This window comes from Sinocyclocheilus grahami, unplaced genomic scaffold (assembly GCF_001515645.1).
Source record: "Sinocyclocheilus grahami isolate Dianchi unplaced genomic scaffold, SAMN03320097.WGS_v1.1 scaffold871.1, whole genome shotgun sequence".
Classification (NCBI taxonomy): Eukaryota; Metazoa; Chordata; class Actinopteri; order Cypriniformes; family Cyprinidae; genus Sinocyclocheilus; species Sinocyclocheilus grahami.
In genome coordinates, this window is record NW_015506050.1 from 66,494 (window position 1) to 92,398 (window position 25,905).

The window sequence follows — 25,905 nt, forward strand, 5'->3', positions numbered from 1 at the left end:
CTAATTTTGTAACCCAGTGTGAGGATGATTGTGAATATTACGCACCGCACCTATGTAGTAACTATATGAAAGTTACTTTACGTGTTTAACGTATCAGCTTGGACTCCTATACACTGTTCTTTAATTAACATCTTGATTAGATCTGTGAATCAGGTGTTACGACATGCCTTTTAAAGTAGGACAGTGGGTAAATACAGTACAGTCAGAAAGTTAGGGAACAGTAAAGGGGTTGAAGACCCCAGAAATTGTCACTTAAGTTTTACTTGACCATGAAACATCACCTACTGCAACTTGCAATTTCATTTTACTCAAATTTTATTTTGCAATTTTATAATTATGTGTATTTTAATACACTTGTTTTATTAGTCAAGAATATGTGCCTTGCATTTTATTAATTTATTTTTTTCTTGTGTGGATTGGATATGCTCATGCGCTGAACTTTGAATGACAAGTCAGAGTTGTCATTTTGTGGTCTTTTGACTGATTGGAGGAGGTTTCATTTGGAGGCCCGGGGGTGGGGAGGGGGGTATGTTATAAAGGCTCGGCTGGGTGGGAGTATTTAAGAGAAGCTGGTGAAAAGACTGTAAGAAAAAGTTTTAGTGCCCATAAAGATGGACACTAAGTTGTGTCTATTACTCATCCTTAGTGCACATTTATTGACAGGTAAGATTTTATATCTATCTACCACTAGTTTTCTTATTTCTCCTGTAGTATTTATGCTATTTACCTTTTTTCAAATTTTCATCCTTGTATTATTATTAGGTCTTTGTCTGTAACTCATATACCTTGTCTTTTTTTATATAGATTTTTTTGTATTCATTATGAAAAATTTACAGATTATATAAATGTTAAGATATTGCAGTGATTGAATGGAAATCTAGAAGATGTTCACTGTTCTTATATTTAATTTAGAGATTTTTCCGTCCTCCTTTCCTAAAAGAAAAGTCTAGTTACTCAGATTTGTTGTGTTTTGTCAAATATAACATGTATTTAATTCAGCCATTTTTTTCTATGCCTCTGTTGAAGCAAACACTGAGGTAGTTGAGGAAGACAGTGGAGAAGGACAGCCACCCGTATGCCCATGTAAGTGACCAATTCACAACATGTTGATTCTCATCTAACCAACCTTAGGTCAGTTAGTTGTGACATACATTGACCTGTCTGCAACCAATCAGGATGAGTTTCTTTAGTCTGGCCTACTGTGCTACTATCGACTGCAGAAGATAGCAGCAGTGAACCCTAGTACATGAACCTTGTGTATGTGTTGAGAGTACGAGAGTATTGAATCAGAGAGGTGCCACTCTGTCAACAAGTGGTCCAAAGGTCTCCAGTTCATCTGATTACTTAGAACTGACTCTGAAATACTGCAGAAATCATGATCAACTCTAAACATGTGAAGCCAGATAATTGTGAAACAATTACAACAACAAAGTTGTTATATTTATCATTGACATCATAGTAACACTTATGTACAATTATTAAATGCTTGTTTTCTTTTTAAGTGTCTGCAAGGTTCAAGAACCTCAGAAAATATGTTTATCAGTATACAGCCGAGAGCAAAAATGGGGTGACGGGTACAGTTAACCTCAGGAATGGGCCAAAGATCTCCTGTCAGGTACAAAAAAAATCCTTAATACGGCATAACCTCTTTTTATATAAGCACACATACTGTTCAAAACTTTGGGGTCTGTAATGTTTTTGAAAGAAAAAACATTATTTAAACACTCTTGTGTTTTTAAATCTGCATTTATTTAATAAAATACAGCAAAACATTAATATTATAAAATATATATTTTTTCAATTTAAAATAACTTTTCTATTTCAATATATTTAAAAAAAAAAAATTTATTCCTGTGATGGCAAAGCTGAGTTTTCATCAGCCATGACTCCAGTCGTCAGTCTCACATGATCCTTCAGAAATCATTCTATTATGCTGATTTGGTGCTCAAAAACCATTTCTTATTATTATCACTGTTGTAAAAATTTGTGCTGTTTAATATTATTATAACATTATACATTTATTTACTGTCTTTTTAAAGCTATTTTATGAACATACTTTATTTTATAATAATACTCTGTCTGTGTTTTCTCTCTCCCCCATCAGGTTGAAATTGAGGTCCCACAGACCTGCAGCTTTGTCCTTCGCACAACAGAATGTGTCCTGAGCGAGGTGTCCGTCATCGATGCACAGGGTCAGCCTGTTTACAGGCAGGCTGCTGGAGCCGAGGCCTTCCAGCTTGCCATGGAGAAGTATGTGGAACAGCCCATAATATCTGGCATATTCCTCCCCTTAGAGGAAATAGAGGAAATACATACTGTTCCTTCCGTAATGATGATGCATCTTGTATTTTGGTTGAGCATTTAGTTTATGAAACCCCCTTTCCAGGAACCCTCTGAATTTTGTGGTGGAGCAGGTAACCAGTGTTTCCATTTATCCAGAGAAGGATGAACCAGAAAACATTTTGAACATCAAAAGAGGAATCATCTCCGCTCTTCTCGTGCCAGTCCTGGAGGAAGAACACAATGAAAAAATGGTGAGATTAAATTTAAAATGTAAAGTGCACATTAAAACGCAGTCTACATAATTAATGTTTCATTTGTTGTTTGAATAAATGATTTGTAAAACACATAATCTTATATGTGCAATAAGACCACTTGTCATCTTGTGTCAGTGTGGTCAGTGTCACACATTTGCTTTCATGTTTGAGTAGTGAGCCAGAAAAGTGCTGGATCTTAACTGTTTTGTTCATTTTTAATCATAACTTTGTATATTTAAAAAAAAAGAAAAATCCTAATACTTTGTTTATTTCAAGGTTCAAAACATGCTGATTTTCAATGTGGTTTCAGACTTTGGATCCCACTCTATAGATTTAATATAGATTTTCCCTAACTACTTCTCTATTCTTTCATTTTTAAGAGTACAATTCATGGTATATGCAAGACTGATGTCACAGTCAACTCACGGAAAGATATCGACACGGATGTCACTGTGGTCAGAGATCTGTCAGACTGCAGCCATTTCTCACCTCACAGTCTCCCTACCAGCCCCTTGTCCCTCTTGCCTGGCCTGGTAGGACAAGCATGCCTGATTTCTTTCAGTATTTATTCTTTCATGTCCGTGTCAGTCAAAAATGTAATTCAAACAACTTTTGAACAAATTTATCTTCGCAGAATGGACTTATTTCCAAGCTAATCAGGAGTACACAGACTTGCAACTATCAGTTTGATAACCGGAGAAAGCACATGACTGAAGCTCAGTGTACAGAGAAGCATCTCTTTATCCCATTCTCACATGAGTATGTAATCTCTGCCCAGAAATGCTTTGTTTCATAATGATGACATCACAATTGATGTCAAACCTGCCATAGCACATGTGTGACCTTGGACCACAAAACCAGTCTTAAGTGTCAATTTTTCGAAATTGAGATTTATACATCATCTGAAAGCTGAATAAATAAGCTTCCATTGATGTATGGTTTATTAGGATCGGACAATATATTGAGATACAACTATTTGAAAATCTGGAATCTGAGGGTGCAAAAATGTCCAAATGAAGTCCTTAGCAAAGTTTTGATATATTTATGGTAGGAAATGTACAAAATATCCTCATGGAACATGATCTTTACTTTATATTCTAATGATTTTTGGCATAAAAGAAAAATCGATAATTTTGACCCATACAATGTGTTTTTGGCTATTGCTACAAATATACCCCAGCGACTCAAGACTGGTTTTGTGGTCCAGGGTCACATATGTGATGTACTATATATAGATAATATGGTAATATTATGCAGCAATCAATTTGATTTGAGAGTTAGGGGAATAATTTCATTAAAAACTTAATTCAATATCAATTAATCTAAGGTGTGGAACAACTGAATGATGACAGAACGTGTACTTCTAAAATGTTCATGAAGATTAAATGCTATTTTTTCTCCTATAGGGGGCAGTATGGTATCTCCTCAGAAGTAAAACAGAGTCTAACGCTACAGGATTCAGTGAAAATAAACAACAGATATTTCAGCAAAGATGGTGGGTAGTATTAAGCTGTAAAAAAATCAAAAAAATAATTTTACAAGAATTATTCAGATTTTCAGATGTTTAGAGGTATGAAAATATGAATAAGCAAACATCTTTTCTCTGTTCAGACACTCTTGAGAAGAAGCTCTTTTTAGAGGAGGTGGAGGACAAACTTCCTATTCAGTCAAAGGATGATTTGCTTGCCACAATGAGAGAGCTAAATATGCTTAGCAGCTCAGGAAAGAGTCAACAGAGAGCCAGCCTCTTCCACAAGTTGGTGTCTGAAATCCGTGGCTTGAAAAACGAGACACTGTCTGGAGCCGCTGATGAGATGATGAAGATCTCAGAGTGGCTTACGTGGCAGACGCTCTTTCAGTGTGGAACCGATGAATGTACCAGTGCCATCATGCAGATCCTCAGGACTTTTGATGAGTCAGCCAGAGAAGTGGATGCTATAGTTTATGCTTTGAGTCTCTTACCCCAGGCCAGCCCTCAGAAGGTTAGAGATATGCTAAGCATGGCCCAAAACAAGCCAAGCAAAGCCATCATGTACGCTCTTGCCAACACAGTGAAACAGTAAGTGCTAATGATATTTACTCAGCTTCTCATTTAGGATACTGTAGGTCATGTGATTTTCTGTTCAGATTATATTAATTAAAATTATTATGGATAAATGTCCATATTTTGCACCAGACTTCCTCAAGACCAAGCAACGTCAACACCAGAAGTTAAGGAAGTAGCTGAATTCATGGAGTTCATGCTAGGTGATTGTTCTGGAGATGAAGACAGTACTTTCCTTACATTAAGGGTATGTATCACATGTAACAAGACTCTGTCTATCTATCTGATGAATATGCAATGAACATTCATTATTCAATATTAACCAAAGTATTTCTTGTATAGGTTATTGGTGTCATGGGAAAGTACATGGAGGGATTCCCATCTCTGAAGTCTTCTCTCCTAAAATGCATGGGCCATATGTACGCTTCTCTGCCAGTACAAAAAGCAGCTATCCAGGCTTTCAGACTCATGGAAATGGATTCAGATGTAAATCAACTCTTGTTAAGATTTACTGTGTTTAAATTATCCTTATTCCAAACTAGAAGTTCTTAAAGATGCATCAGTCAGCCAAATAAATTCAATTTAGTACTTGAAGCACTTGGACACTTTATTTTAAACTAAGTAAAATCGACCAGTATGATCATGATTCATTGCTAAAGTGCTTGATATTTAGATTTCTTGTTACTAAATAAGCTTCCATTGATGTATGGTTTATTAGGATCGGACAATATATTGAGATACAACTATTTGAAAATCTGGAATCTGAGGGTGCAAAAATGTCCAAATGAAGTCCTTAGCAAAGTTTTGATATATTTATGGTAGGAAATGTACAAAATATCCTCATGGAACATGATCTTTACTTTATATTCTAATGATTTTTGGCATAAAAGAAAAATCGATAATTTTGACCCATACAATGTGTTTTTGGCTATTGCTACAAATATACCCCAGCGATTTAAGACTGGTTTTGTGGTCCAGGGTCACATATGTGATGTACTATATATAGATAATATGGTAATATTATGCAGCAATCAATTTGATTTGAGAGTTAGGGGAATAATTTCATTAAAAACTTAATTCAATATCAATTAATCTAAGGTGTGGAACAACTGAATGATGACAGAATGTGTACTTCTAAAATGTTCATGAAGATTAAATGCTATTTTTTCTCCTATAGGGGGCAGTATGGTATCTCCTCAGAAGTAAAACAGAGTCTAACGCTACAGGATTCAGTGAAAATAAACAACAGATATTTCAGCAAAGATGGTGGGTAGTATTAAGCTGTAAAAAATCAAAAAAATAATTTGTATTTTACAAGAATTATTCAGATTTTCAGATGTTTAGAGGTATGAAAATATGAATAAGCAAACATCTTTTCTCTGTTCAGACACTCTTGAGAAGAAGCTCTTTTTAGAGGAGGTGGAGGACAAACTTCCTATTCAGTCAAAGGATGATTTGCTTGCCACAATGAGAGAGCTAAATATGCTTAGCAGCTCAGGAAAGAGTCAACAGAGAGCCAGCCTCTTCCACAAGTTGGTGTCTGAAATCCGTGGCTTGAAAAACGAGACACTGTCTGGAGCCGCTGATGAGATGATGAAGATCTCAGAGTGGCTTACGTGGCAGACGCTCTTTCAGTGTGGAACCGATGAATGTACCAGTGCCATCATGCAGATCCTCAGGACTTTTGATGAGTCAGCCAGAGAAGTGGATGCTATAGTTTATGCTTTGAGTCTCTTACCCCAGGCCAGCCCTCAGAAGGTTAGAGATATGCTAAGCATGGCCCAAAACAAGCCAAGCAAAGCCATCATGTACGCTCTTGCCAACACAGTGAAACAGTAAGTGCTAATGATATTTACTCAGCTTCTCATTTAGGATACTGTAGGTCATGTGATTTTCTGTTCAGATTATATTAATTAAAATTATTATGGATAAATGTCCATATTTTGCACCAGACTTCCTCAAGACCAAGCAACGTCAACACCAGAAGTTAAGGAAGTAGCTGAATTCATGGAGTTCATGCTAGGTGATTGTTCTGGAGATGAAGACAGTACTTTCCTTACATTAAGGGTATGTATCACATGTAACAAGACTCTGTCTATCTATCTGATGAATATGCAATGAACATTCATTATTCAATATTAACCAAAGTATTTCTTGTATAGGTTATTGGTGTCATGGGAAAGTACATGGAGGGATTCCCATCTCTGAAGTCTTCTCTCCTAAAATGCATGGGCCATATGTACGCTTCTCTGCCAGTACAAAAAGCAGCTATCCAGGCTTTCAGACTCATGGAAATGGATTCAGATGTAAATCAACTCTTGTTAAGATTTACTGTGTTTAAATTATCCTTATTCCAAACTAGAAGTTCTTAAAGATGCATCAGTCAGCCAAATAAATTCAATTTAGTACTTGAAGCACTTGGACACTTTATTTTAAACTAAGTAAAATCGACCAGTATGATCATGATTCATTGCTAAAGTGCTTGATATTTAGATTTCTTGTTACTAGGTGAAAACTGCTCTGGTACAACAGTATGAGAATTCAGAGGCACCTGCCCAAAAACGCATTGCAGCATATCTGATGCTCATGAGGGACCCCGAGGAGGCAAACAAAGTGCTGAGGACACTTAAGAGTGAGCAAAATGAGCAAGTTAAAAGCTTTGTCTCCTCCCATATCGCTAACATATTGGAATCAGAAGACCCGACCCTGAGCACGTATGTACACTAATATTTCAAATGCTGAATGTGTTTATTATTAAGACGTTATAGTTCAAAATTATTTATCTTGATGTTTTTGTTGGAAACAGAAAATGTGCTGAGGATGTTGTACAATGGATGTACAAAACTGTTTGAAACTTTGGCAATGTTGTCTTAAGATGAAAGATATTGTCTCTAGAAGATAAATTCTAACCTCAAACAAAAGTAATACGTTTTATGTTGTCTAGATAACCTCAGACTTTATAACTTTTATCAGACATGACTTTAGGAATGCATCAATATTAAAAGTTATAATTATTTTCATGTTATTGCAGATAACTGATAAGTTGCCGATATTAAACTTCTCTATTATTTTGTAATAATAAATTACAAATAAAACACAAAACTAAAATCAGTTGTTTAAAAAGCTATAAGTGAATATAAGCATTATAACGTTATTATGTGCTGCATGAAAACTTGAAATTACACTTAACAGTGTTATTAAAATTGCATTGTTTTTAAATGTAAATTTAAGTAACCATTAGACGATGACAGGTAATTTAAATGTAAAAATAAGCGTAATAATATTGGTTGATAACCAATATAGGTACTGATATATTGTGCATCCCTAATCATTTTTTGTTTATTTTTAGAACAAAGGACTACATTCTTAAAGCTGTACTGGGGGATGCAAGCTTTAACCCTACGGACTTCACAAAGTTCTCACATAACTACAAAATTGACGTCCCACTGGTTGGCTCAGTAGAAAGCAACATGATTTTTGACTCTGCCAATTACATGCCCAGAGAAGTCATGTTAGCCACCACACTTGACAATTTCAATGCAGAAATACTAGAGGTACCATATGAGTTTATCATTAAAAGACTCTATGTTCTATATGTTGTGCCCATATTTTCCCTTTTTTTGAATGCATGTGATGACTTCTTTCTTAGATTGGTCTTGAAGGTGAAGGCTTTGAGCCAGCCATTGAAGTTCTCTTTGGTGAAAATGGTTTCTTCCCTGATACCATCTCGAAAGCCATGTACTGGGTCAACGAAAAGATTCCACATCCCGTTAAAAGGGTTTTGGATAAGTGGATTTCCCCACTAAGAGGTGAAAGGATGAAAAGACAGGTATGTAATAAAGAATGTTTTGAGTGTATAATGAAAATCCATCAAAATAAGCTTAAAACATCTTCTCCCTTAGGTCCCTCAGGATATCATGAGGAGTGTTGAAGAATACCTGTCAGAGTTCAAAAAACGCCTTGAACAGATTGAAGATGCTCCTAAAGGCTTGGCCTACCTGCGGTTTATGGGAACAGAACTGGGATATTTGAAGACTAATGAGCTCAATCTCATCATTCACTACATTAAACTATACACAGAAACATTTAAGTCAATGACTGTGAATGTAAGTGTTAATCATAGATTTTGAATATATGATATATTAACTGTACTACCCTGAAAACATAAGTCTTCTTCAACTAAATCTAACTGTAGTATGTCTGTTAATCTCTTTTTATTGCAGTTTATGGGAAAGCTGATATCTAGCTTAGAGAATGAGCTTTTTGTCCACTATATGTTCCTGGACAAAGCCTTTACGCTACCTACAAGTGCTGGTTTTCCACTGAAGCTTTCCCTATCTGGAGTTTTGGCCCCTGGAGCCAAAGGAGGCCTGACCATTGACCGCATGATGGTAATCCTTCTCACTAGTGTGAATTTTGTGGTGTCACAATTAAGTAGCAGAGTGTTGATGTTTTTCTGTTATTGTTCACAGCAAAAGCTCTCATTCATGCCATCTGTGGGAATGGAGTTTGTTACCCAAATGGGTGTTTATATCCCAGAATTTGTGGCAGCTGGGATTGAAACACACACAAACATGTACCATGAAAGCGCTGTGAATGCCAAGGTCACCGTAAGTGACAGTGAGATCAAGCTTTCCATCCCTGCTCCACAGGGAAACATCCAGCTCTTTAGCATCAGGTAGGCCATCTGAACTCTCTGTATCCTACATTTACTGTTTCTTGTCAGATGCTCTCTTACCATGCATTCATACTTTGACATATTTAAGGGTCACTTTATTTTGTACTACTGATTGAGCAGTACAGTATTTTGTTCAAAAACTAGAATGGAATAGATGTTTCTTCTCTTTCTTCCACTACAGCAACAAGTTGCTCTCAGTGACCTCCACTCAGACTAAGATTGTCCCCTCCATGGTAGAGGACAGGATCGACTCTACAGAGTGTAATCCTATCTTTCCTGGGATGAATTACTGCATTATTTTGCGCTATTCAAATGCTAGTTCCACCAATAATGCCCCATACTATCCTCTCACAGGAGAGACAAGGTGAGAAACAGGTGGATGTAGAGTATGCAAACAACTTACTTCCAAGGTCTATGCACTTAAAAATAAATAATTTATTTCCAGGCTTGCTCTGGAACTTCAACCTACAGCCGAAGTGCCTGAGTATACAGCAACCATTGCCTATGCATTGCTGAGGGAAGGAAAGGAGGGGCGCCATAAAGTCGACTCTGTGAAAATTGTTCTCAAGGCTGAAGGTAAGTCCTCAAACAATTTTAATGATATTACTAATTTTTTATTTTATTTCTAACAGTGGCATTGAACATTTATCTTTATGCTTTAAGAACCATAAATTCAAATGTTTTGTGGCTTTTATGTCTTTGAGGTCATATGCATAAACTATCTTTAAATGTTGTTAAAAGTTATTTTTAGCCTTATTTTTTAAAGAAATTATTACTTTAAGCAATGATGCATTTAATTGATCAAAAGTGGCAGTAAAGACATTTATAATCTTACAAAAAAATTATATTTCAAATAAATTCTGTTCTTCTGAACTTTTTATTCATCAAAGAATCCTGGAAAATGTATCATGGGTTTAACAAAAATATTCATTACATTTTTTGAAATGTTTCTTTTTTTGTTTGTTTGTTTCTTGAGCACCAAATAATTGTAATAATGTTTCACAATATTACAGTTTTTACGGTAATTTTGATCAAATAAATGCAGCTTTGGTGAGCATAAGAAACTTCTTTCATAAACATTAAAATAAATCTTACAAGCACCAACTTTTAACGGTTGTGTACATGCATTAAAAATGTGCCATTTCTATCTTTTGAGAAAATAAAGTAAGGATAATGATTCGTCTTGCACTACACAGATTTTGTCCAATCAAATCCACCTGCAACCAATTAACAAGTAGCAAATCATTGTTCAAGGTTGTGATGTAATTAAAATGGGCTATTTAATTAAAAATATGTCAACTCAGGAATCATGCACATTTAAAATTATTTATTTGATCAACATTGCTTGCATTTCTGTGAATGGGAGTTATCTAATGTGTATGAATTTGAAATCCGTCTAAAAATATGTTCTTCTTATTTTAAGGTGCTGAGCCAACTGAAGCCACAGCAGTTGTGAAATACAACCGCAATAAAAACATTCTCACCACCGACCTTCAGATCCCTGATTATGACCTTGAAGCTGGGATCAAGTTGGCAGTTACAGATAGCAGTGCTAAAGGCAAGAAGATGCATGGCATTACAATTGATGTAACTAACAAAGACATCCCAAAGCTTTCCCTAGTTGGGCATGCCAGGTATAGTAAAAAACATTTTTTAATATTCTAAAAAGAGTGAACACTCAATAGTGGGGAAAAATATCTAGAATACTTTTATTTTAACATGACATACACTTATATGGGCAGTCTCAGTTTGATGTTAATCTAGATATGTATGAGCAGGTTAGAGTCTATGAGGGACGGTCTGATTGAGCTTAAGTTGGCAGTGCCAGCACTACAGATGGACACCTCTGCCACTGCCACCCTAAAGAATAACAACGGACTCATCCTGCAGCTTGAAACAGCCTTTAACATGCCAGAGACTACATCTGTGCAGAAAGCCATCCTCAGATACGGTAATGAAGTACACATAGTTAATGAAGCAAATGTTCCTGGAATGAATTTGTCTTTAGGTTTTTAACTGGTTTCTGACTCTGCAGATAATAACAAGGTTGTAAAAGTTATTTTTAGCCTTATTTTTTAAAGAAATTATTACTTTAAGCAATGATGCATTTAATTGATCAAAAGTGGCAGTAAAGACATTTATAATCTTACAAAAAAATTATATTTCAAATAAATTCTGTTCTTCTGAACTTTTTATTCATCAAAGAATCCTGGAAAATGTATCATGGGTTTAACAAAAATATTCATTACATTTTTTGAAATGTTTCTTTTTTTGTTTGTTTGTTTCTTGAGCACCAAATAATTGTAATAATGTTTCACAATATTACAGTTTTTACGGTAATTTTGATCAAATAAATGCAGCTTTGGTGAGCATAAGAAACTTCTTTCATAAACATTAAAATAAATCTTACAAGCACCAACTTTTAACGGTTGTGTACATGCATTAAAAATGTGCCATTTCTATCTTTTGAGAAAATAAAGTAAGGATAATGATTCGTCTTGCACTACACAGATTTTGTCCAATCAAATCCACCTGCAACCAATTAACAAGTAGCAAATCATTGTTCAAGGTTGTGATGTAATTAAAATGGGCTATTTAATTAAAAATATGTCAACTCAGGAATCATGCACATTTAAAATTATTTATTTGATCAACATTGCTTGCATTTCTGTGAATGGGAGTTATCTAATGTGTATGAATTTGAAATCCGTCTAAAAATATGTTCTTCTTATTTTAAGGTGCTGAGCCAACTGAAGCCACAGCAGTTGTGAAATACAACCGCAATAAAAACATTCTCACCACCGACCTTCAGATCCCTGATTATGACCTTGAAGCTGGGATCAAGTTGGCAGTTACAGATAGCAGTGCTAAAGGCAAGAAGATGCATGGCATTACAATTGATGTAACTAACAAAGACATCCCAAAGCTTTCCCTAGTTGGGCATGCCAGGTATAGTAAAAAACATTTTTTAATATTCTAAAAAGAGTGAACACTCAATAGTGGGGAAAAATATCTAGAATACTTTTATTTTAACATGACATACACTTATATGGGCAGTCTCAGTTTGATGTTAATCTAGATATGTATGAGCAGGTTAGAGTCTATGAGGGACGGTCTGATTGAGCTTAAGTTGGCAGTGCCAGCACTACAGATGGACACCTCTGCCACTGCCACCCTAAAGAATAACAACGGACTCATCCTGCAGCTTGAAACAGCCTTTAACATGCCAGAGACTACATCTGTGCAGAAAGCCATCCTCAGATACGGTAATGAAGTACACATAGTTAATGAAGCAAATGTTCCTGGAATGAATTTGTCTTTAGGTTTTTAACTGGTTTCTGACTCTGCAGATAATAACAAGGTTGAACTTGAAATGAAGTCAGACATAAACTCTGAAGTTGATAAACTTTTCCCAAATATGGAGGAGTACCGTAGCCAGCTGGAGGCGAGTATTGATGATGTCCTTGATCAGAAAGTCGCCAAGACTGACATGAAACTCCGTCACATTGTTTCGAAAGGGTTGGAGGTAAGTGCATCAAATCACACTTGAGATTTGTATAAATTACATGTCTTTTACAATTTTAATTTACACTTTTGAATGGCTTTGTTGAAAATTAACATTTCATAATCAGTCTTTTTGTCCCTAGGCAGTGAATATTTGGCTTGATAAATTAGCGGCAGGCAGTACATTTGTGAACGTACAGAGGAGCAAGAGAAGCACACCAGTGCTCACCTTGCCATCTTTGCCAGAAAAATTATATCTTAAATCGTGAGTGATAACTTTTTACATTCTAAAAAAAAAAATGTACATAAAAAAAAAAAAAATTCATATAGGGGAGAGGCTAGGTGTCACATGAGGCCTATATGTAGATGATTAGGGCATGTTGTCACAAAAGACAAATATTTTATGCAATATAATGAAAATACAATGATGTGTGCCCAAACTTCTGACTAATCTTTATTAGGCCTGTCACGATAACAACTTTTTGTTGTGCGATATATTGCCCCAGAAATAATTGCGATAAGTGATATTATTGCCATTTTAAAGACCATTTTATGCCACTGAATATATAATCAAAATGTAACAGCATAATCATTTAAGAAGGCCTACACACTTCCAAATGACAACAAACTTTTAATTTTTGAGAATATTTAGATCATGGAAATTAAGTATCAAAATATTAGATACCTTAAAAAACCTGAATAAATAGTAAATAAACATTTTCTAACAAAAAGTGCAAAGTAACAAGTAGAAAAAAAAAAGAAAAATGCACAAAGAACTTGTATGGAGATTTTCATTGACCTTCATTTCTCTGTAAGTTAAGGGTGCACACTATTGCTGAAAAACACAATCACAATCACAGCAGTCAGATGTCCGTATGCACAAAGACACAGATCCCAAAACAAGACCATATCTGAAGATGAAACTTTTTTTGTAGAAGCATTTTTTTAATTTGAACTAGCACCTCATGACTATACCACGTTATGCACGAGAAGCTGCAAAAGACACGGTGACATTAATTTTTAAGTAAATATAATGGGCGATATATTGCGTCACCAAAAATTATTGAGGTCATGTACATATATTGCGCAATAAGTCGATATATTAATTATTGCGACAGGCCTAATCTTTATATTCAGGTATATTATATACATTGATATTGACTATAAACTTTGCTCTCTTTTTTGTGTTCAGTGATGCATTGATGAGATACCAGTTCAACAAAGGCAGAATCTCCATTTCACTTCCTCTTCTCTTGGGAGGAAAGTCATCTGCTGAACTCAACATCCCTCCCACCCTCACACTCCCACAGATTCAAATTCCCCTCATTGGCCTGGATATTCCTGAGAACAACTACAAGATTCCATCATTCACAATTCCCCGAGCTTTGGATTTCTCCTTACCCATGTTAGGTGTAGCAGAATTGTCTTTCAAGATGAACAGCAACTTTTATGATTGGGAGGGCTCTATCTTAGGGGGAAACAACACTGTTGATGTTCCCAATTACATTGCTAAGTACAAAATGATGGCCAGCTGCCCCGTGACACCCCTGTCATACAAAATTGAAGGTATTCAAGTAATCAAAAATCATATGAACCTAATCTACAAAGTTTACTGTCATTATGGCATCTTCAATTTATTGGAATTTGTTTTGCTTCACTTACATTTAAATATTGATTTTATTCCCTTCACATAGGTATGGCCATGATCACTGGTACAGTCAATGATACTCTGAAGTACCTTGTAAATGGATCTGTCAGTCATTGTTTACTTGATGCCAGCCTGAGTGTCTTTGAAACTATGAGTATGGCTGATAAAATCAGTGGTAGGACCAACTACAGGATTGAAGCATCTAGTCCACTTGGTCTGCACACCTCTGTGTATTATTCAGCTCAGTCAGCTTCCATGAATGATGAGATCATTGGAGATGGAAACTTTGATGGATTTATCAGGATAGGCTCTCTCTATGCCAACTCCACCCTCAGCCAATCCTATATCTACAATATGCTCAAAAGAGAAGGAAAAGGAGAGTCCACATTAAAGTTTGACTCCTCAATCATCCAGGGTCAGAATGTGATCAAAGGATCCTATGTCAATGAAGAGCTGTCGCTTTTGTCCAAAACAAATGTGCAAAATGATGTTCTGAAGCATGTAGCAGAGTTAAAGCACAAGAAAGGCCAGCTGTCTGTGAAGTCGGATGGTAGTACGACGGGCCTTGGAAAAGCTCTGCGCTGTAAAGCTGAACTTGATGTCATGAGTGAAGAAGCCAGACTGAAAGTTGAAACCCAGGCGGATGATGCAACACATCGTGCATACTCCCTCCTTACTGGATCTCTCAACAGTAACGGCCTTGAAATGAACATAGAAGGTTTGCTGAATTCCGAAGATGGACAAGGGACACACAAAGGCACACTTACTTTTGGAGCAAATGGCTTGACCACCAGTTGCATGACAACTATTGAGGGAAGCTCTTTGACTTTTGAGAATACCATCAATGCTGGTATCGATGGTGATGGAGCCTCTATGTCTCTTGTATCAAAAGGATCAGCACAGGATAACACAGCTGAGCTAAGTGCGGAGGGTAAGATTTCACCCAAAGAAGTGTATCTAACCAGTGTTTTTAAAGGGAATGCCTTTGATGGAACTGCAAGAAACACAATGAACTTTGGTATTAATAAGCAAGGACTGAGTCTGTCTAATACCTTGATGGGTACTTTACGGAAAATGCGATCAGAGTGCACACATACCCTGACTGTAACTTTATGGACCTTGGCTTTCCGCTCCAAAACGGACAATTTCATCTGCGATGGAGCATCCTACAACCACGACATTAAGGTTAATATGAGGCCATTTGTCACATCGATAAGGACAAATAATGAACTTGAGATATTTGATTTTGGACTGAGCAGTGATGGCCACCTTAAGATGGAGCCATTCAAGATGGATGTAGCTGGAAGCCTCAGTGGAAAGTATGGGGAAGAGGACAACATTAAGCACAGCTGTCAGTTTACTTACGCAGATATGGCTGGCACCATCAAGTGCAATACAACAGCAAATGTTTTTGATTCCAAGATAAGTAACAACTTTGACTTGGATTTTGCAGGACTGTCTTCTGTTATGAACAGCAAGACACAAGTAAATAGCGAATCTTTACGTCTTGAAAATAACATTCGCACAATGGCCATGCCATTTAGCCTTACGATCGATGCCATTTTGAACAGCGATGGCGCTGTGAAGTTTCATGGAAAACATACTGGTCAGCTCTACAGTAAGTTCCTTTTGAAAGCTGAGCCATTGGCCATTGCTAAGTCCCATGAATACAGAGCTTCTGCTGTACACATGTTGCCAAATGGAGAGTCAGCTGAAACACACATTGAAAACAAGTTTGACAGCTTGCTGATACCTAATGAACAGTCTCTGTTGTGGAAGTTTAAGTCGAAGCTAAATAATCATGCCTACAACCAAGATGTCAATATTTACAACAAAGAAGATGAGATGGGGGTCCAGCTCTCTGGAGTGCTTCAAACTAATCTTTTGAACACAGAATCAAAATCTAGTCATATTCCATTAGACAATCAAAAGTTTAGTGCTTCTGGGTTTGTCAAGTATGATAAGAACAGTGACTGTCACACTATTTATTTTCCATTCATTGAGAGCTTCCCTGCTGCCTTTGAAAGAATGAAAAATGCAATTCTGCATACATTTGAATCCCTCCAAAACTACCTCAACAGCTTAGATATCAATGGTTTGATAGGTCATTTTAGGAACAAGTTGGATGAACTCCCTCAAAAAGTGAATGACATCATAGTGGACATGGACCTAGAGAATAAAGTCAACATGGTCAAGGACCAGCTGATTTCCCTCATACATGACTACACTATATCAATAGATGACCTTGATGCATATGCTGAGAAATTTAAGGAGTCTTCAAAAAAGAATATTATTTATTTAGCAACAAGAATTAGGGATCTGATGATTCAAATCAAAGATGGCATTGAGAGTGGATCGTGGGCCAATTCTGTCTCTGACATTTTGATACAAATTGGAGATGAACTTAAAGCTTTTGATGAGAAGTATGAAATAACCAAAACAATCATCAGAGGCATTGATGGTATTGAAGATATAATAAGACAGAGTGATTTACAAAAGCTGCAGGACAGCAGTGCTGCTTGGTTGAAACAACTGGATGAAAAATATGAAATTAAAACCAAACTTCAGGCAAAGCTGAGTGAACTGAGGAAGATTGTTGAGACATTTGACATCAAGATGTTACTTAAGGGTCTGAGAGACTATATAATCTCATTTGACTTGACTGAATATGTGGAAGAACTATCTGATCAAGTTCCATATGAAGACATAGAGAGAGTGCTGGATACTGCGAAAGATGTAATTGTAAACTGGATAGAGGAGTATGAAATTCCAGAGAAAATCAACAGAGTGTACATAAATGCACAAGAGCTTATTTTACGGTATGAAATTGACAAGAAAATTGAAGTTTTTGTGGAGCAGGCCATTATATTAGTCAAGCAGTACAGAATCCAAGAGCTGGTACAGGCTGTAGTGGATACTTTAAAATCTATCCAGTTTGAGTACATCTCAGATAAGGTTATGGAGGTATTAGATAGCGTTGTTTCTTTGTTAAAGCTGATGGATTTAAAACAGATTTTAGATGATTTAAATGAGTACATTCTCATGATTATAAAGACCTTAAGAACTTTTGATTACAACACATTTGTTGATGAAGTAAATGAAAAACTTAAGGATGTAGTCAATTATATTAACAAGCAGATAAATGAAGTTTATGAAATCCCACAAAAAATAGAGGCATCCAGAGAATTTATAAAAGAGATGCAGGTGACTGTTGTTGATTATTTGGAGAAACTGAAAAATACAAGGATAGCTGAGGTTTGCAGGAATATTATAGATGTAATTGACACTACTGCATATAAAGACATAAAACTGAAGATCCAAGACATTATTGACGATGTGAGGCAGAGAATTAGTGACATGGACATCAGAGAGGAAATCTCAGTTTACTTGGAAAGAGCGAGTGTTGCTTACGTCAATATGATCGAATACATTTCATCACAGTTCACAAAACTCATTGATGAAATTAAGAAGATGGTTGAAGATAAGGAGCTCCTCAATCAAATCAGTCAAGCTGTGGAGGGAGTTCTCAATGCTCTAAAGACAGCAGAATTTGACGTTCCCACCTTTGTTCTTCCATTCACGACTCTTGAGGTTCCTGCCTTTAAGATTAAAATGGCAAGGATACACGATATTACAATTCCAGCAATGATAACAATACCGGAATTCACCTTTCTGGACCTGTTCAGTCTTCCTTCCATCACAGTTGACTTTGATCAAATTAAGCAGAGCATTATTGACTTCATTGACAAAGTTCGCCAGATAGAAATGCCAGAAGTGGATCCTGATGCTGTCTTCGGGGACTTACGAGCTCTTTACCTTTCCGACTTGCCTGATTTTACTTTCTCAGAGATCACTCTTTCAGAGATCAAATTCCCAGAGATCACTGTTCCAAAACTGAAACTGGAGAGTTTTGAGATCACCATGTTGCCCATCCCTGAAGTCAAAATCCCTGAAATTTCATTTGAACCATGTCTACCAGCTTTTGGCAAACTGTATGGAGAATTCAAAGTAGATTCTCCTCATTATACATTGATGACATCAGCAGCTCTTGAGAACACAACAAGAACAACGAAATCTCCACAGTTAAAAGCTACACTGAACTCAAAAGGAAAGTCAAAGGGAAACCTTGAATTCCTTGACCATAATCTGGATGCAATGCTTCAAATTGAAGCTCCAAAAATGAGAAAAATGGTTATTAGTGAGACCATGAAAGTCAGTCACATGGCTTTTGGAATTGACCATGAGGGTTCTGTCATCTTAAGTGGTACTTCAGCAGAAGCAACTGCCAAGACAGCTGCCAAATTCACCACTCATATATACACAGCTGATTTGATTAATAATGTAGGCATTGCTTTAAAGAATGGAATATCTGCAAATATGGACACAACGTACACCCATAATCTGAACATCCCCACCATAGATCTTTCCAGTCAGGCTATAATAACCAAAACAGCGGAGGCCCGCTTTGAATCTGGGACAATATCCTTAACAGTTGGAACAGTGGGAAGTGGAAAGTGGTCTCCATCAAGTCCATCAAGGACCGCCAAGTCCATTGATGACTATTCTGATGAAATTACACACAAAAGCAATTTGGAGTTCACTGTCAATGCTGGTACAGCAAAGCTCAATTTTGATGGAGAAACAAATAGCAGAAACCTTAAAATGAAGCAGTCAGTTAATGCAGAGTCTGTCATTCTGAGCCACATCACCATTGATGCCAGGGCTGAGACTGAGGCGCCCTTCATCAAGGGCAGTATTTTGACGCTTAAAGGAAGGGCTCAAATGGAGGATGTCCGAATGGAAATAGGAATTTCACATAAGGCTGAGCTCATTGGAAAAGTGAGTGGAAGTATATCCAATGCATGTGAGTTCTTGGCTCAACCATTTGAGGTCACACTTGATTGCAGAAATAAAGGGAACTCTAAAATTCTCTTGCCCCTGAAGCTGACTGGAAAAATTGATCTCCAAGATGACTTTGGATTTACTTTGAACTCCAATAAGCAAAATGCTTTTTGGGTAGGTCTGGCTCGCTTCAATCAGTACAAATATAAACACAACTTTACTTTGGATAACAGTGAAAATGAAGCTGGAATCTATGCTTTTGTTGATGGTGAAGCCAATCTTGACTTCTTGACTGTTCCACTCAGTATCCCAGAAATTATGATCCCATACCTGGATATGAAAACACCAAAAATAGAAGAGTTTTCTCTTTGGGAAGATTACGGTCTGAAACATCTTCTGACCACTCCTCAACAATCATTTGACATTGATTTCAAGCTCTTGTATCAGAAAAACCCAGACAAACACACATTTGATCTAAACCTTGAGCCAATCTATGAAGCCTTCAGTGAAAATGGCAATATCCTGAGTCTGCATTTTGAACTAGGCCGAGACCATATTTTGAATGCCCTCACCAATTCCTACAATGAAGCCAGAATTCAGTATGAAAAGTACAAAATTGACACATCAAATCAGCCACCAAGATATTTCACTGTTCCTGGATACACAATACCTGTATTAAACATTGAGGTTTCAGCCTTCCGAGCCGAATTGCCAGCATTCAGTTATTTCATACCCAAGGAGGTAAGCACACCAAGCTTTAAAGTTCCTTTAATGGGGTTTTCAGTGCCATCATACACCCTTGTACTTCCATCTTTGGAGCTACCAGTCTTGCATGTCCCTGAGACCCTTCGAGCCTTGACCCTACCCACATTTACAATACCAGAAATTCAGAATAACATTATGATACCTGCATTTGGAAATGTGACGTACGAGTTCTCAGTCAAATCCCCCGTAATAACTCTGAATGCCAATGGCGGCCTGTATAATCAATCTGACTTTGTGATCAAGTTTGATGTCTCGTCAACATCCGTGTTCGATGTCCTCAAAGGTAAACTTGATGGCAGTACCACCATCAATAAAAAGAGAGGTCTGAAGATTGCCACAAATCTGTCCTTTGTACATATGAATGCTGAATATAGTCACGAAAGCACTGTGAGCCTCACCAAGAGGAATATGGAGGCTTCCTTAACAAACCTGGCTAAAGTTAAGCTCCCAGTTTTTACGATGGACCTAAATCAAGTGCTCCGAGGTAATACTAAGTCTAAACCTAATATAGCCTCTAAAATCAAAGTTGGCTACATTTGTAATTTTACCATAATTGAGATGCAAGGCACTGGAAGCATTGATCACAATTTTGCTCTTGAGGCGCTGCCATCTTACTTCTCTTTGGAGAGCACTTGGAAAGGAACAACAGATGCAACCATCATGGAAAGTGCAAATCTTGCTGGATCTTTAGACAATGAAGCAACTATTTATGTGAATGCCAATGGTCTTCGTTCCACACTGAAAACTGATCTAACCTCTAAGGTCTATCACAAAACTGTTGGTTCCTGGAATATGGACGCCACTAAGAACCTCGCTCTCGAAGCTTCTCTGCGGCGTGTTTATGCTACAATGACATACACAAGCACCAATGCAGCTAGTATTGCATCATTTTCAACAAACGGAAAGCAAACTATAAGGACGACGCTTGAGTTTGTTCCACTGACAACTTTGTCAGCTAATCTTGACATTTACATATCACAACCAAGTAACCTCGGTCATGCTGGCATAGTGCAGATCGCAGATCTTTCCATCACTTCAGACAAGCAAAAATTACTTTGGAGTGGCAAGGAACAACTAGCAACATTGATCCATTCCTCTGATCTGACACTATCAAACGATCAGTCTGAAATTCGCATGGAAATGTCCGAATCCATTGAGGGGAATGTTGCATTCCTGAAGACTGTCAAATTACCAGTCTACCATAAGAGTCTATGGGACATATTTAAACTGGGTGAGGTGACCAGTACTGATCAATTGCAGTTCCTCAATGCTTCGACTGTTGTGATATACACCAAGAGCATGGAGGGAACACTATTTGCATTACCTACAAAATTGTTTGAAAATGGAGTCACGTTTAATATCCCACAAATAACAGTCGGAGTTCCTAATTGGTTTAAAGAACTTCTGAAAAGGATTAGGGAAGTGGATGTGCGATTTGAAGAGCCTGACCTGCAAGATTATATTTCAATACCACCATTAATAACTGTTCCAGATTTTACCGTACCTTTGACTACTCTCCATGTGCCATCCTTTGTCATTGATTTGACAAATCTACAAATCCCCAATGATATCAGTACACCTACCTTTGATATTACTTTGCCTGGTTTACCAAAAGTGGAAATCCCTAGCATTCATGTAAAAACTAAATATCTGATAGACAAAATGGCTCATTTGTCTGTCAGTTTTCCACAGTATGAAATCACCATCTCACCATTTACCCTTCCCAAAGCATTTGACATTGGTGACTATCCAATTCGTCTGGATGACATCACAAAAACACTATATCATTTTGAATTGCCAGATGTTGTCATCCCAGAACAAAAAATCGAAGTCCCAGAGATATCACTCCATCTCCCAGCTGGTGTGTTTATTCCAACATTTGGTTCCCTGTCGGCCACTGTCAACGTTTTTTCTCCAATTTATAACAATACATGGACTGGAAATCTAGAAAACACAAAGTCAGGAATTGTTTGCACATTGAAGTCCACCTGCACTTCCACCATGCTTTTCCTGGAGTATAGCTTGGATGGTAAGCTCAAAAGGCTTTTACACATTCATATAAGTATTTAATAGCACATACATAATATTATATCATTCTAAACAAATAATTAAACATGTATATATACAATTTATCTGTCAAGCATTGTACAATGTTTGTCAATGAATATTATTAATTAATATTGATATTCTATTTATTCCATTTCACATTCCATTTTTAGCAATTGCCACCATCCTTCTTGAGAATGGAGCTGTGGGTCTAGATGGAAAAAGTACCTTTACCCATCAGGATGTGAATATAAACTGGAAGCATGATCTTCGTCAGAATCTAAGGTAAGAACAACATATCAATTTCTCAAATCTACACATTTATACAGTCTCCTGTCATAGTTTCCTAATAATGTTTGATGTTTCTTCAGAATGAGACGGGATGTGTCTTCAGGTTCCAGGTAATCTCTTGGATTTCTGTTTTACATCAGCCTTGTTTTGCTTTACGTATACCAAAATAGCAATGTGTTTTTACTCAACAGTCCCTCACGACAAACACTGGGCATTGACGTAATAAGCCAAACTTTTGCTGACTTGAGCTTTCGTTATGCATCACACAACAATGGAATCACATCCTCGATATCCTCACCAGCAGCAGGCTTCATCGGGTTCCAGTTCACTAGAAGGTCACCATCTCACTTTTATGCGAAACTGTTCAGCAGATATTTGGTAAGAGAGTGATCATCTTTAGTCAGCAATTTGTACAGCTTATTGAAATATTCTAACCAAATGTCTGTATTGTTTATCCAGTTGACCCCTGACAAGGACACAGACCTGATGAGTTTCAAGGTGACTTTGAAGAACTCTGAAAAGCTGAGTATTCAGGTTGGCTATCATATCAATGGACTATCAGACATGATAAATGGCCTTAAAAACAGACTTCCTTCCATCATAGCATCTCTTCAAAAGTTTATCAACCAGTACCACATCAGTTACCTTGGCATAGACCTGAACCGTGCTGCCCTAAAGCTGAAGAACGCACTCTCCAATGGCATTGACAGAGCTTACCAGGAAATCGCACGCATGACTGATGCTCTGCAGAACTCAATTGAGCAGCTCAGACAACAGGGTAAAAAGATGTGGAGGAGAACGCAGGAGAACTTACCCCAAATTGATCTTCAAGAGTTGAGCAGAAGTTTCTCCATCAGCGCTAATGAATTCCTTCAGAAGTATGAGTCAAACATGCGGATTCTTTTGGATGCTGCCATGAAGTTCTTGAGGGACACCAAATTCCACTTGCCAGGTCTGGAGGAGAAGCTTACCGGGCAGGAGTTGTACAATAGGATCAGGCAGTCCATTTCCAAAGTGATTGATAGAGCTACTACAAGGTGTTTTAGTCTCATGGAAGCCATTGCTGACACTGTTTCAGGTCACATTAACAAAGTAGAATTTACTGTTCCTGGTACCACTAAGGTTATTAGTGGGAAAAACATTTTGAAGGATCTGAGGGCTGCCATGAAATCAGCAAAGAATCAGATTATGCAAGCGATAGAGGGATGGGAAAACCTCAAAGTAGAGAAAGTGTTCCAGGACCTGTTAAACTCTGTAAAGGTTTACATCCAGAAGGCAGAGGAGTTCCTGAACTCTCTCAAGACTGAAAAACTGGAAGAAATTTCCTCTCACATTAATGGGATTTACAAAGAGGCAGGGAATTTACAAGTTACGCAGAAGATTCGTGAATGGATGCGGGAGGCTAAAAGAGGTTTGTCCGAGCTCAAAGACTTCAGCAAAAATAACATCCAGGAGCTGTACAATGAAATATCAATGGAGAAGCTCATCTCTAATCTAAATGATCTTCTCATGGTGGTTGATTCTTATATCAGTAGTCTGTTTAAGAGCTACATTGCTTTAATGAAATCATTGCCTTCATATACAGAGCCATATGTACGGGTTTCAAACAAAAAGACGGATGTGGATATTCCTCTTCCTTTCTATTGGAAATCTTTTAGTGAATGGCCCAGCATGGCATAAACCGTCTATCTAAAAATTCTGCATTAGGAACATTTTTTTGTCTACCGTTTTCTTCTGTCCAGTATTGTTTCCCTAAACAGCATTTTTTGACTTTTGTATGTCATTTTAGTATTTAATTTAATTTAATTGCAGTAAATTAAAGTATAAATAATATACTTGTGTAATGAATGTCTGTCTTGGTGAGCAGTGTTTTGAGAATATAATTAAGCTTATATGATTTTGGAAAATATTGTATTTAAATAAATGTATAAATAAAAAGCTGCAAGACATAACATAAATTGGAGTAAAAGCCATATGCAGTGTGCAAAGATTATCACAAAAACAAGTGTTTACATAATCAGAGGACTTTGGAGTGTTTGTGTATGCTGTTTTTAGTGAAGTGTTGAAAGAATAACAATCATCAGGTCATCAGATTGTGGTTTGCTGGTGCTGCAACAAATACTGGATGTCAAATTCTTAGAAATGTCCTTTACAGTTCTACAATTAACATTGTTAATATTACGCCATTGCATTTGTGAGTGTTTACAGCTTTTAGCCAAAAGAGGGCGATGTCTTCATGACAACAAATGACCGCACAGCTGTGGATTTCACTTCTGGCACCTTGTAAGATAATAAATGGTTAACCAGCCATGTCGTTTCACTCCACTCAGTGCATGGTCACGCCAGTCTAATATAGTAGGTTACATTCCCACCATATACTGCCCCTGGTTACCTGGTGGGGAACAGTTCCCTCCTGCCGTTATTTCATATAACCTCATCAAAAGAGCCCCAAAACAAATGTTGCTAAGCAGAGAGACTGCCACCTGTTTGGAATCTGGGCCAGTGCTGTGTCCAAGTGCGTGCTGCTTTTCCCACAGCAGTCTTTTTAGACAAGGTCAGAGGTCATCAGCACCAGAGTGGGGGTGTGAAGGATAGGATGTAGGCCTCATCTGTTTTTGTTTTTTTTTGGTACCTGGATGCAGTACATCATTTTTTCTTCCAAATTGACAGGCACAAATCCTTATACTCACTTAAAACTAAACATAGCCTGAGTGTATGGTGACGTTTAGACCCAAAGAATGTCTTCTCGTTCATCTTGCATCAACACCTGTGTTGTTTCTTAGGAACTTCCAGTCAATATTTTGCCAACTTTGCATTATGGCTCTAGAAAGATGTGCAACTTTCAAATATTAATTTCTCCATCTAAATCTCATGCAACAGATGTATAACATATCTGCTTTTGATAGCTAATCCTTTTCACCACCATTAATATTAAAAACCTGAAGTTTGATGACAAGGTACATGTGTAATCAAAGCATTTGGTTTGGTGCAGGTTTGGTGCATTGATAGATTGCGTTTCCATATTCAGTTCTTCATGATTTGATTATTTTTGTCTTGCCAAAAGTACTATCAACATTTGTGCATCTGCTCCTGGAATAAAGGGAATTAAAGCAGTAGCCTGCTACCATATTCATGATGAAGTGCTTTCTTAGGAAAGACGTTTTCCATTTCTCTTGGCTTTCGTTCATTCACTTGTCAGAGGTTTAATGTAACACTCCGACGAGTATGCCAGTTATTATTTAGCCATGGATACTTGGCAAAACAACTTTAGTTGATGTTTCACAAGTAACTGAGTAGCACAGAGTAGCTGTCTGCTGTTTTCCAAAGGATTTCCAAATGGAAGCGTCGAGTAATTTGGTTGCTACCCATTTTTTTCCCCTCACCACTGGGATTTCCCAATCTCAAGATTCATATATAATATTTCTGCCTAAAATTTGGAAGAAGTATCAAAAAAATACACTGAAATATTGGATGATGCTGTGAATGAAAGGACATTTGTTGTTAGTTTTATTCAAGGTCGCCTGTTATTGTGGACCCACAGCATGTGAAG

General features: G+C 37.1%; 1 protein-coding gene across 1 annotated transcript; it reads left to right on the forward strand.

The window, feature by feature from the left end:
• Window positions 1-578: 578 nt before the first annotated feature.
• Window positions 579-25,461, forward strand: apoba (apolipoprotein Ba). The gene is made up of 29 exons (XM_016248227.1): window positions 579-663; window positions 1,027-1,083; window positions 1,503-1,615; window positions 2,105-2,250; window positions 2,387-2,534; window positions 2,918-3,070; window positions 3,172-3,296; window positions 3,944-4,032; window positions 4,149-4,596; window positions 4,714-4,828; window positions 4,924-5,067; window positions 7,090-7,295; window positions 7,931-8,135; window positions 8,231-8,410; window positions 8,484-8,687; window positions 8,805-8,972; window positions 9,054-9,259; window positions 9,441-9,623; window positions 9,705-9,835; window positions 10,683-10,893; window positions 11,038-11,210; window positions 12,610-12,785; window positions 12,907-13,028; window positions 13,956-14,329; window positions 14,458-22,047; window positions 22,238-22,349; window positions 22,436-22,465; window positions 22,547-22,733; window positions 22,815-25,461. The coding sequence occupies exons 1-29, from the start codon at window positions 612-614 to the stop codon at window positions 24,033-24,035; spliced, it is 13,269 nt and encodes a 4,422-aa protein (XP_016103713.1). The 5' UTR covers window positions 579-611; the 3' UTR covers window positions 24,036-25,461.
• Window positions 25,462-25,905: the final 444 nt, after the last annotated feature.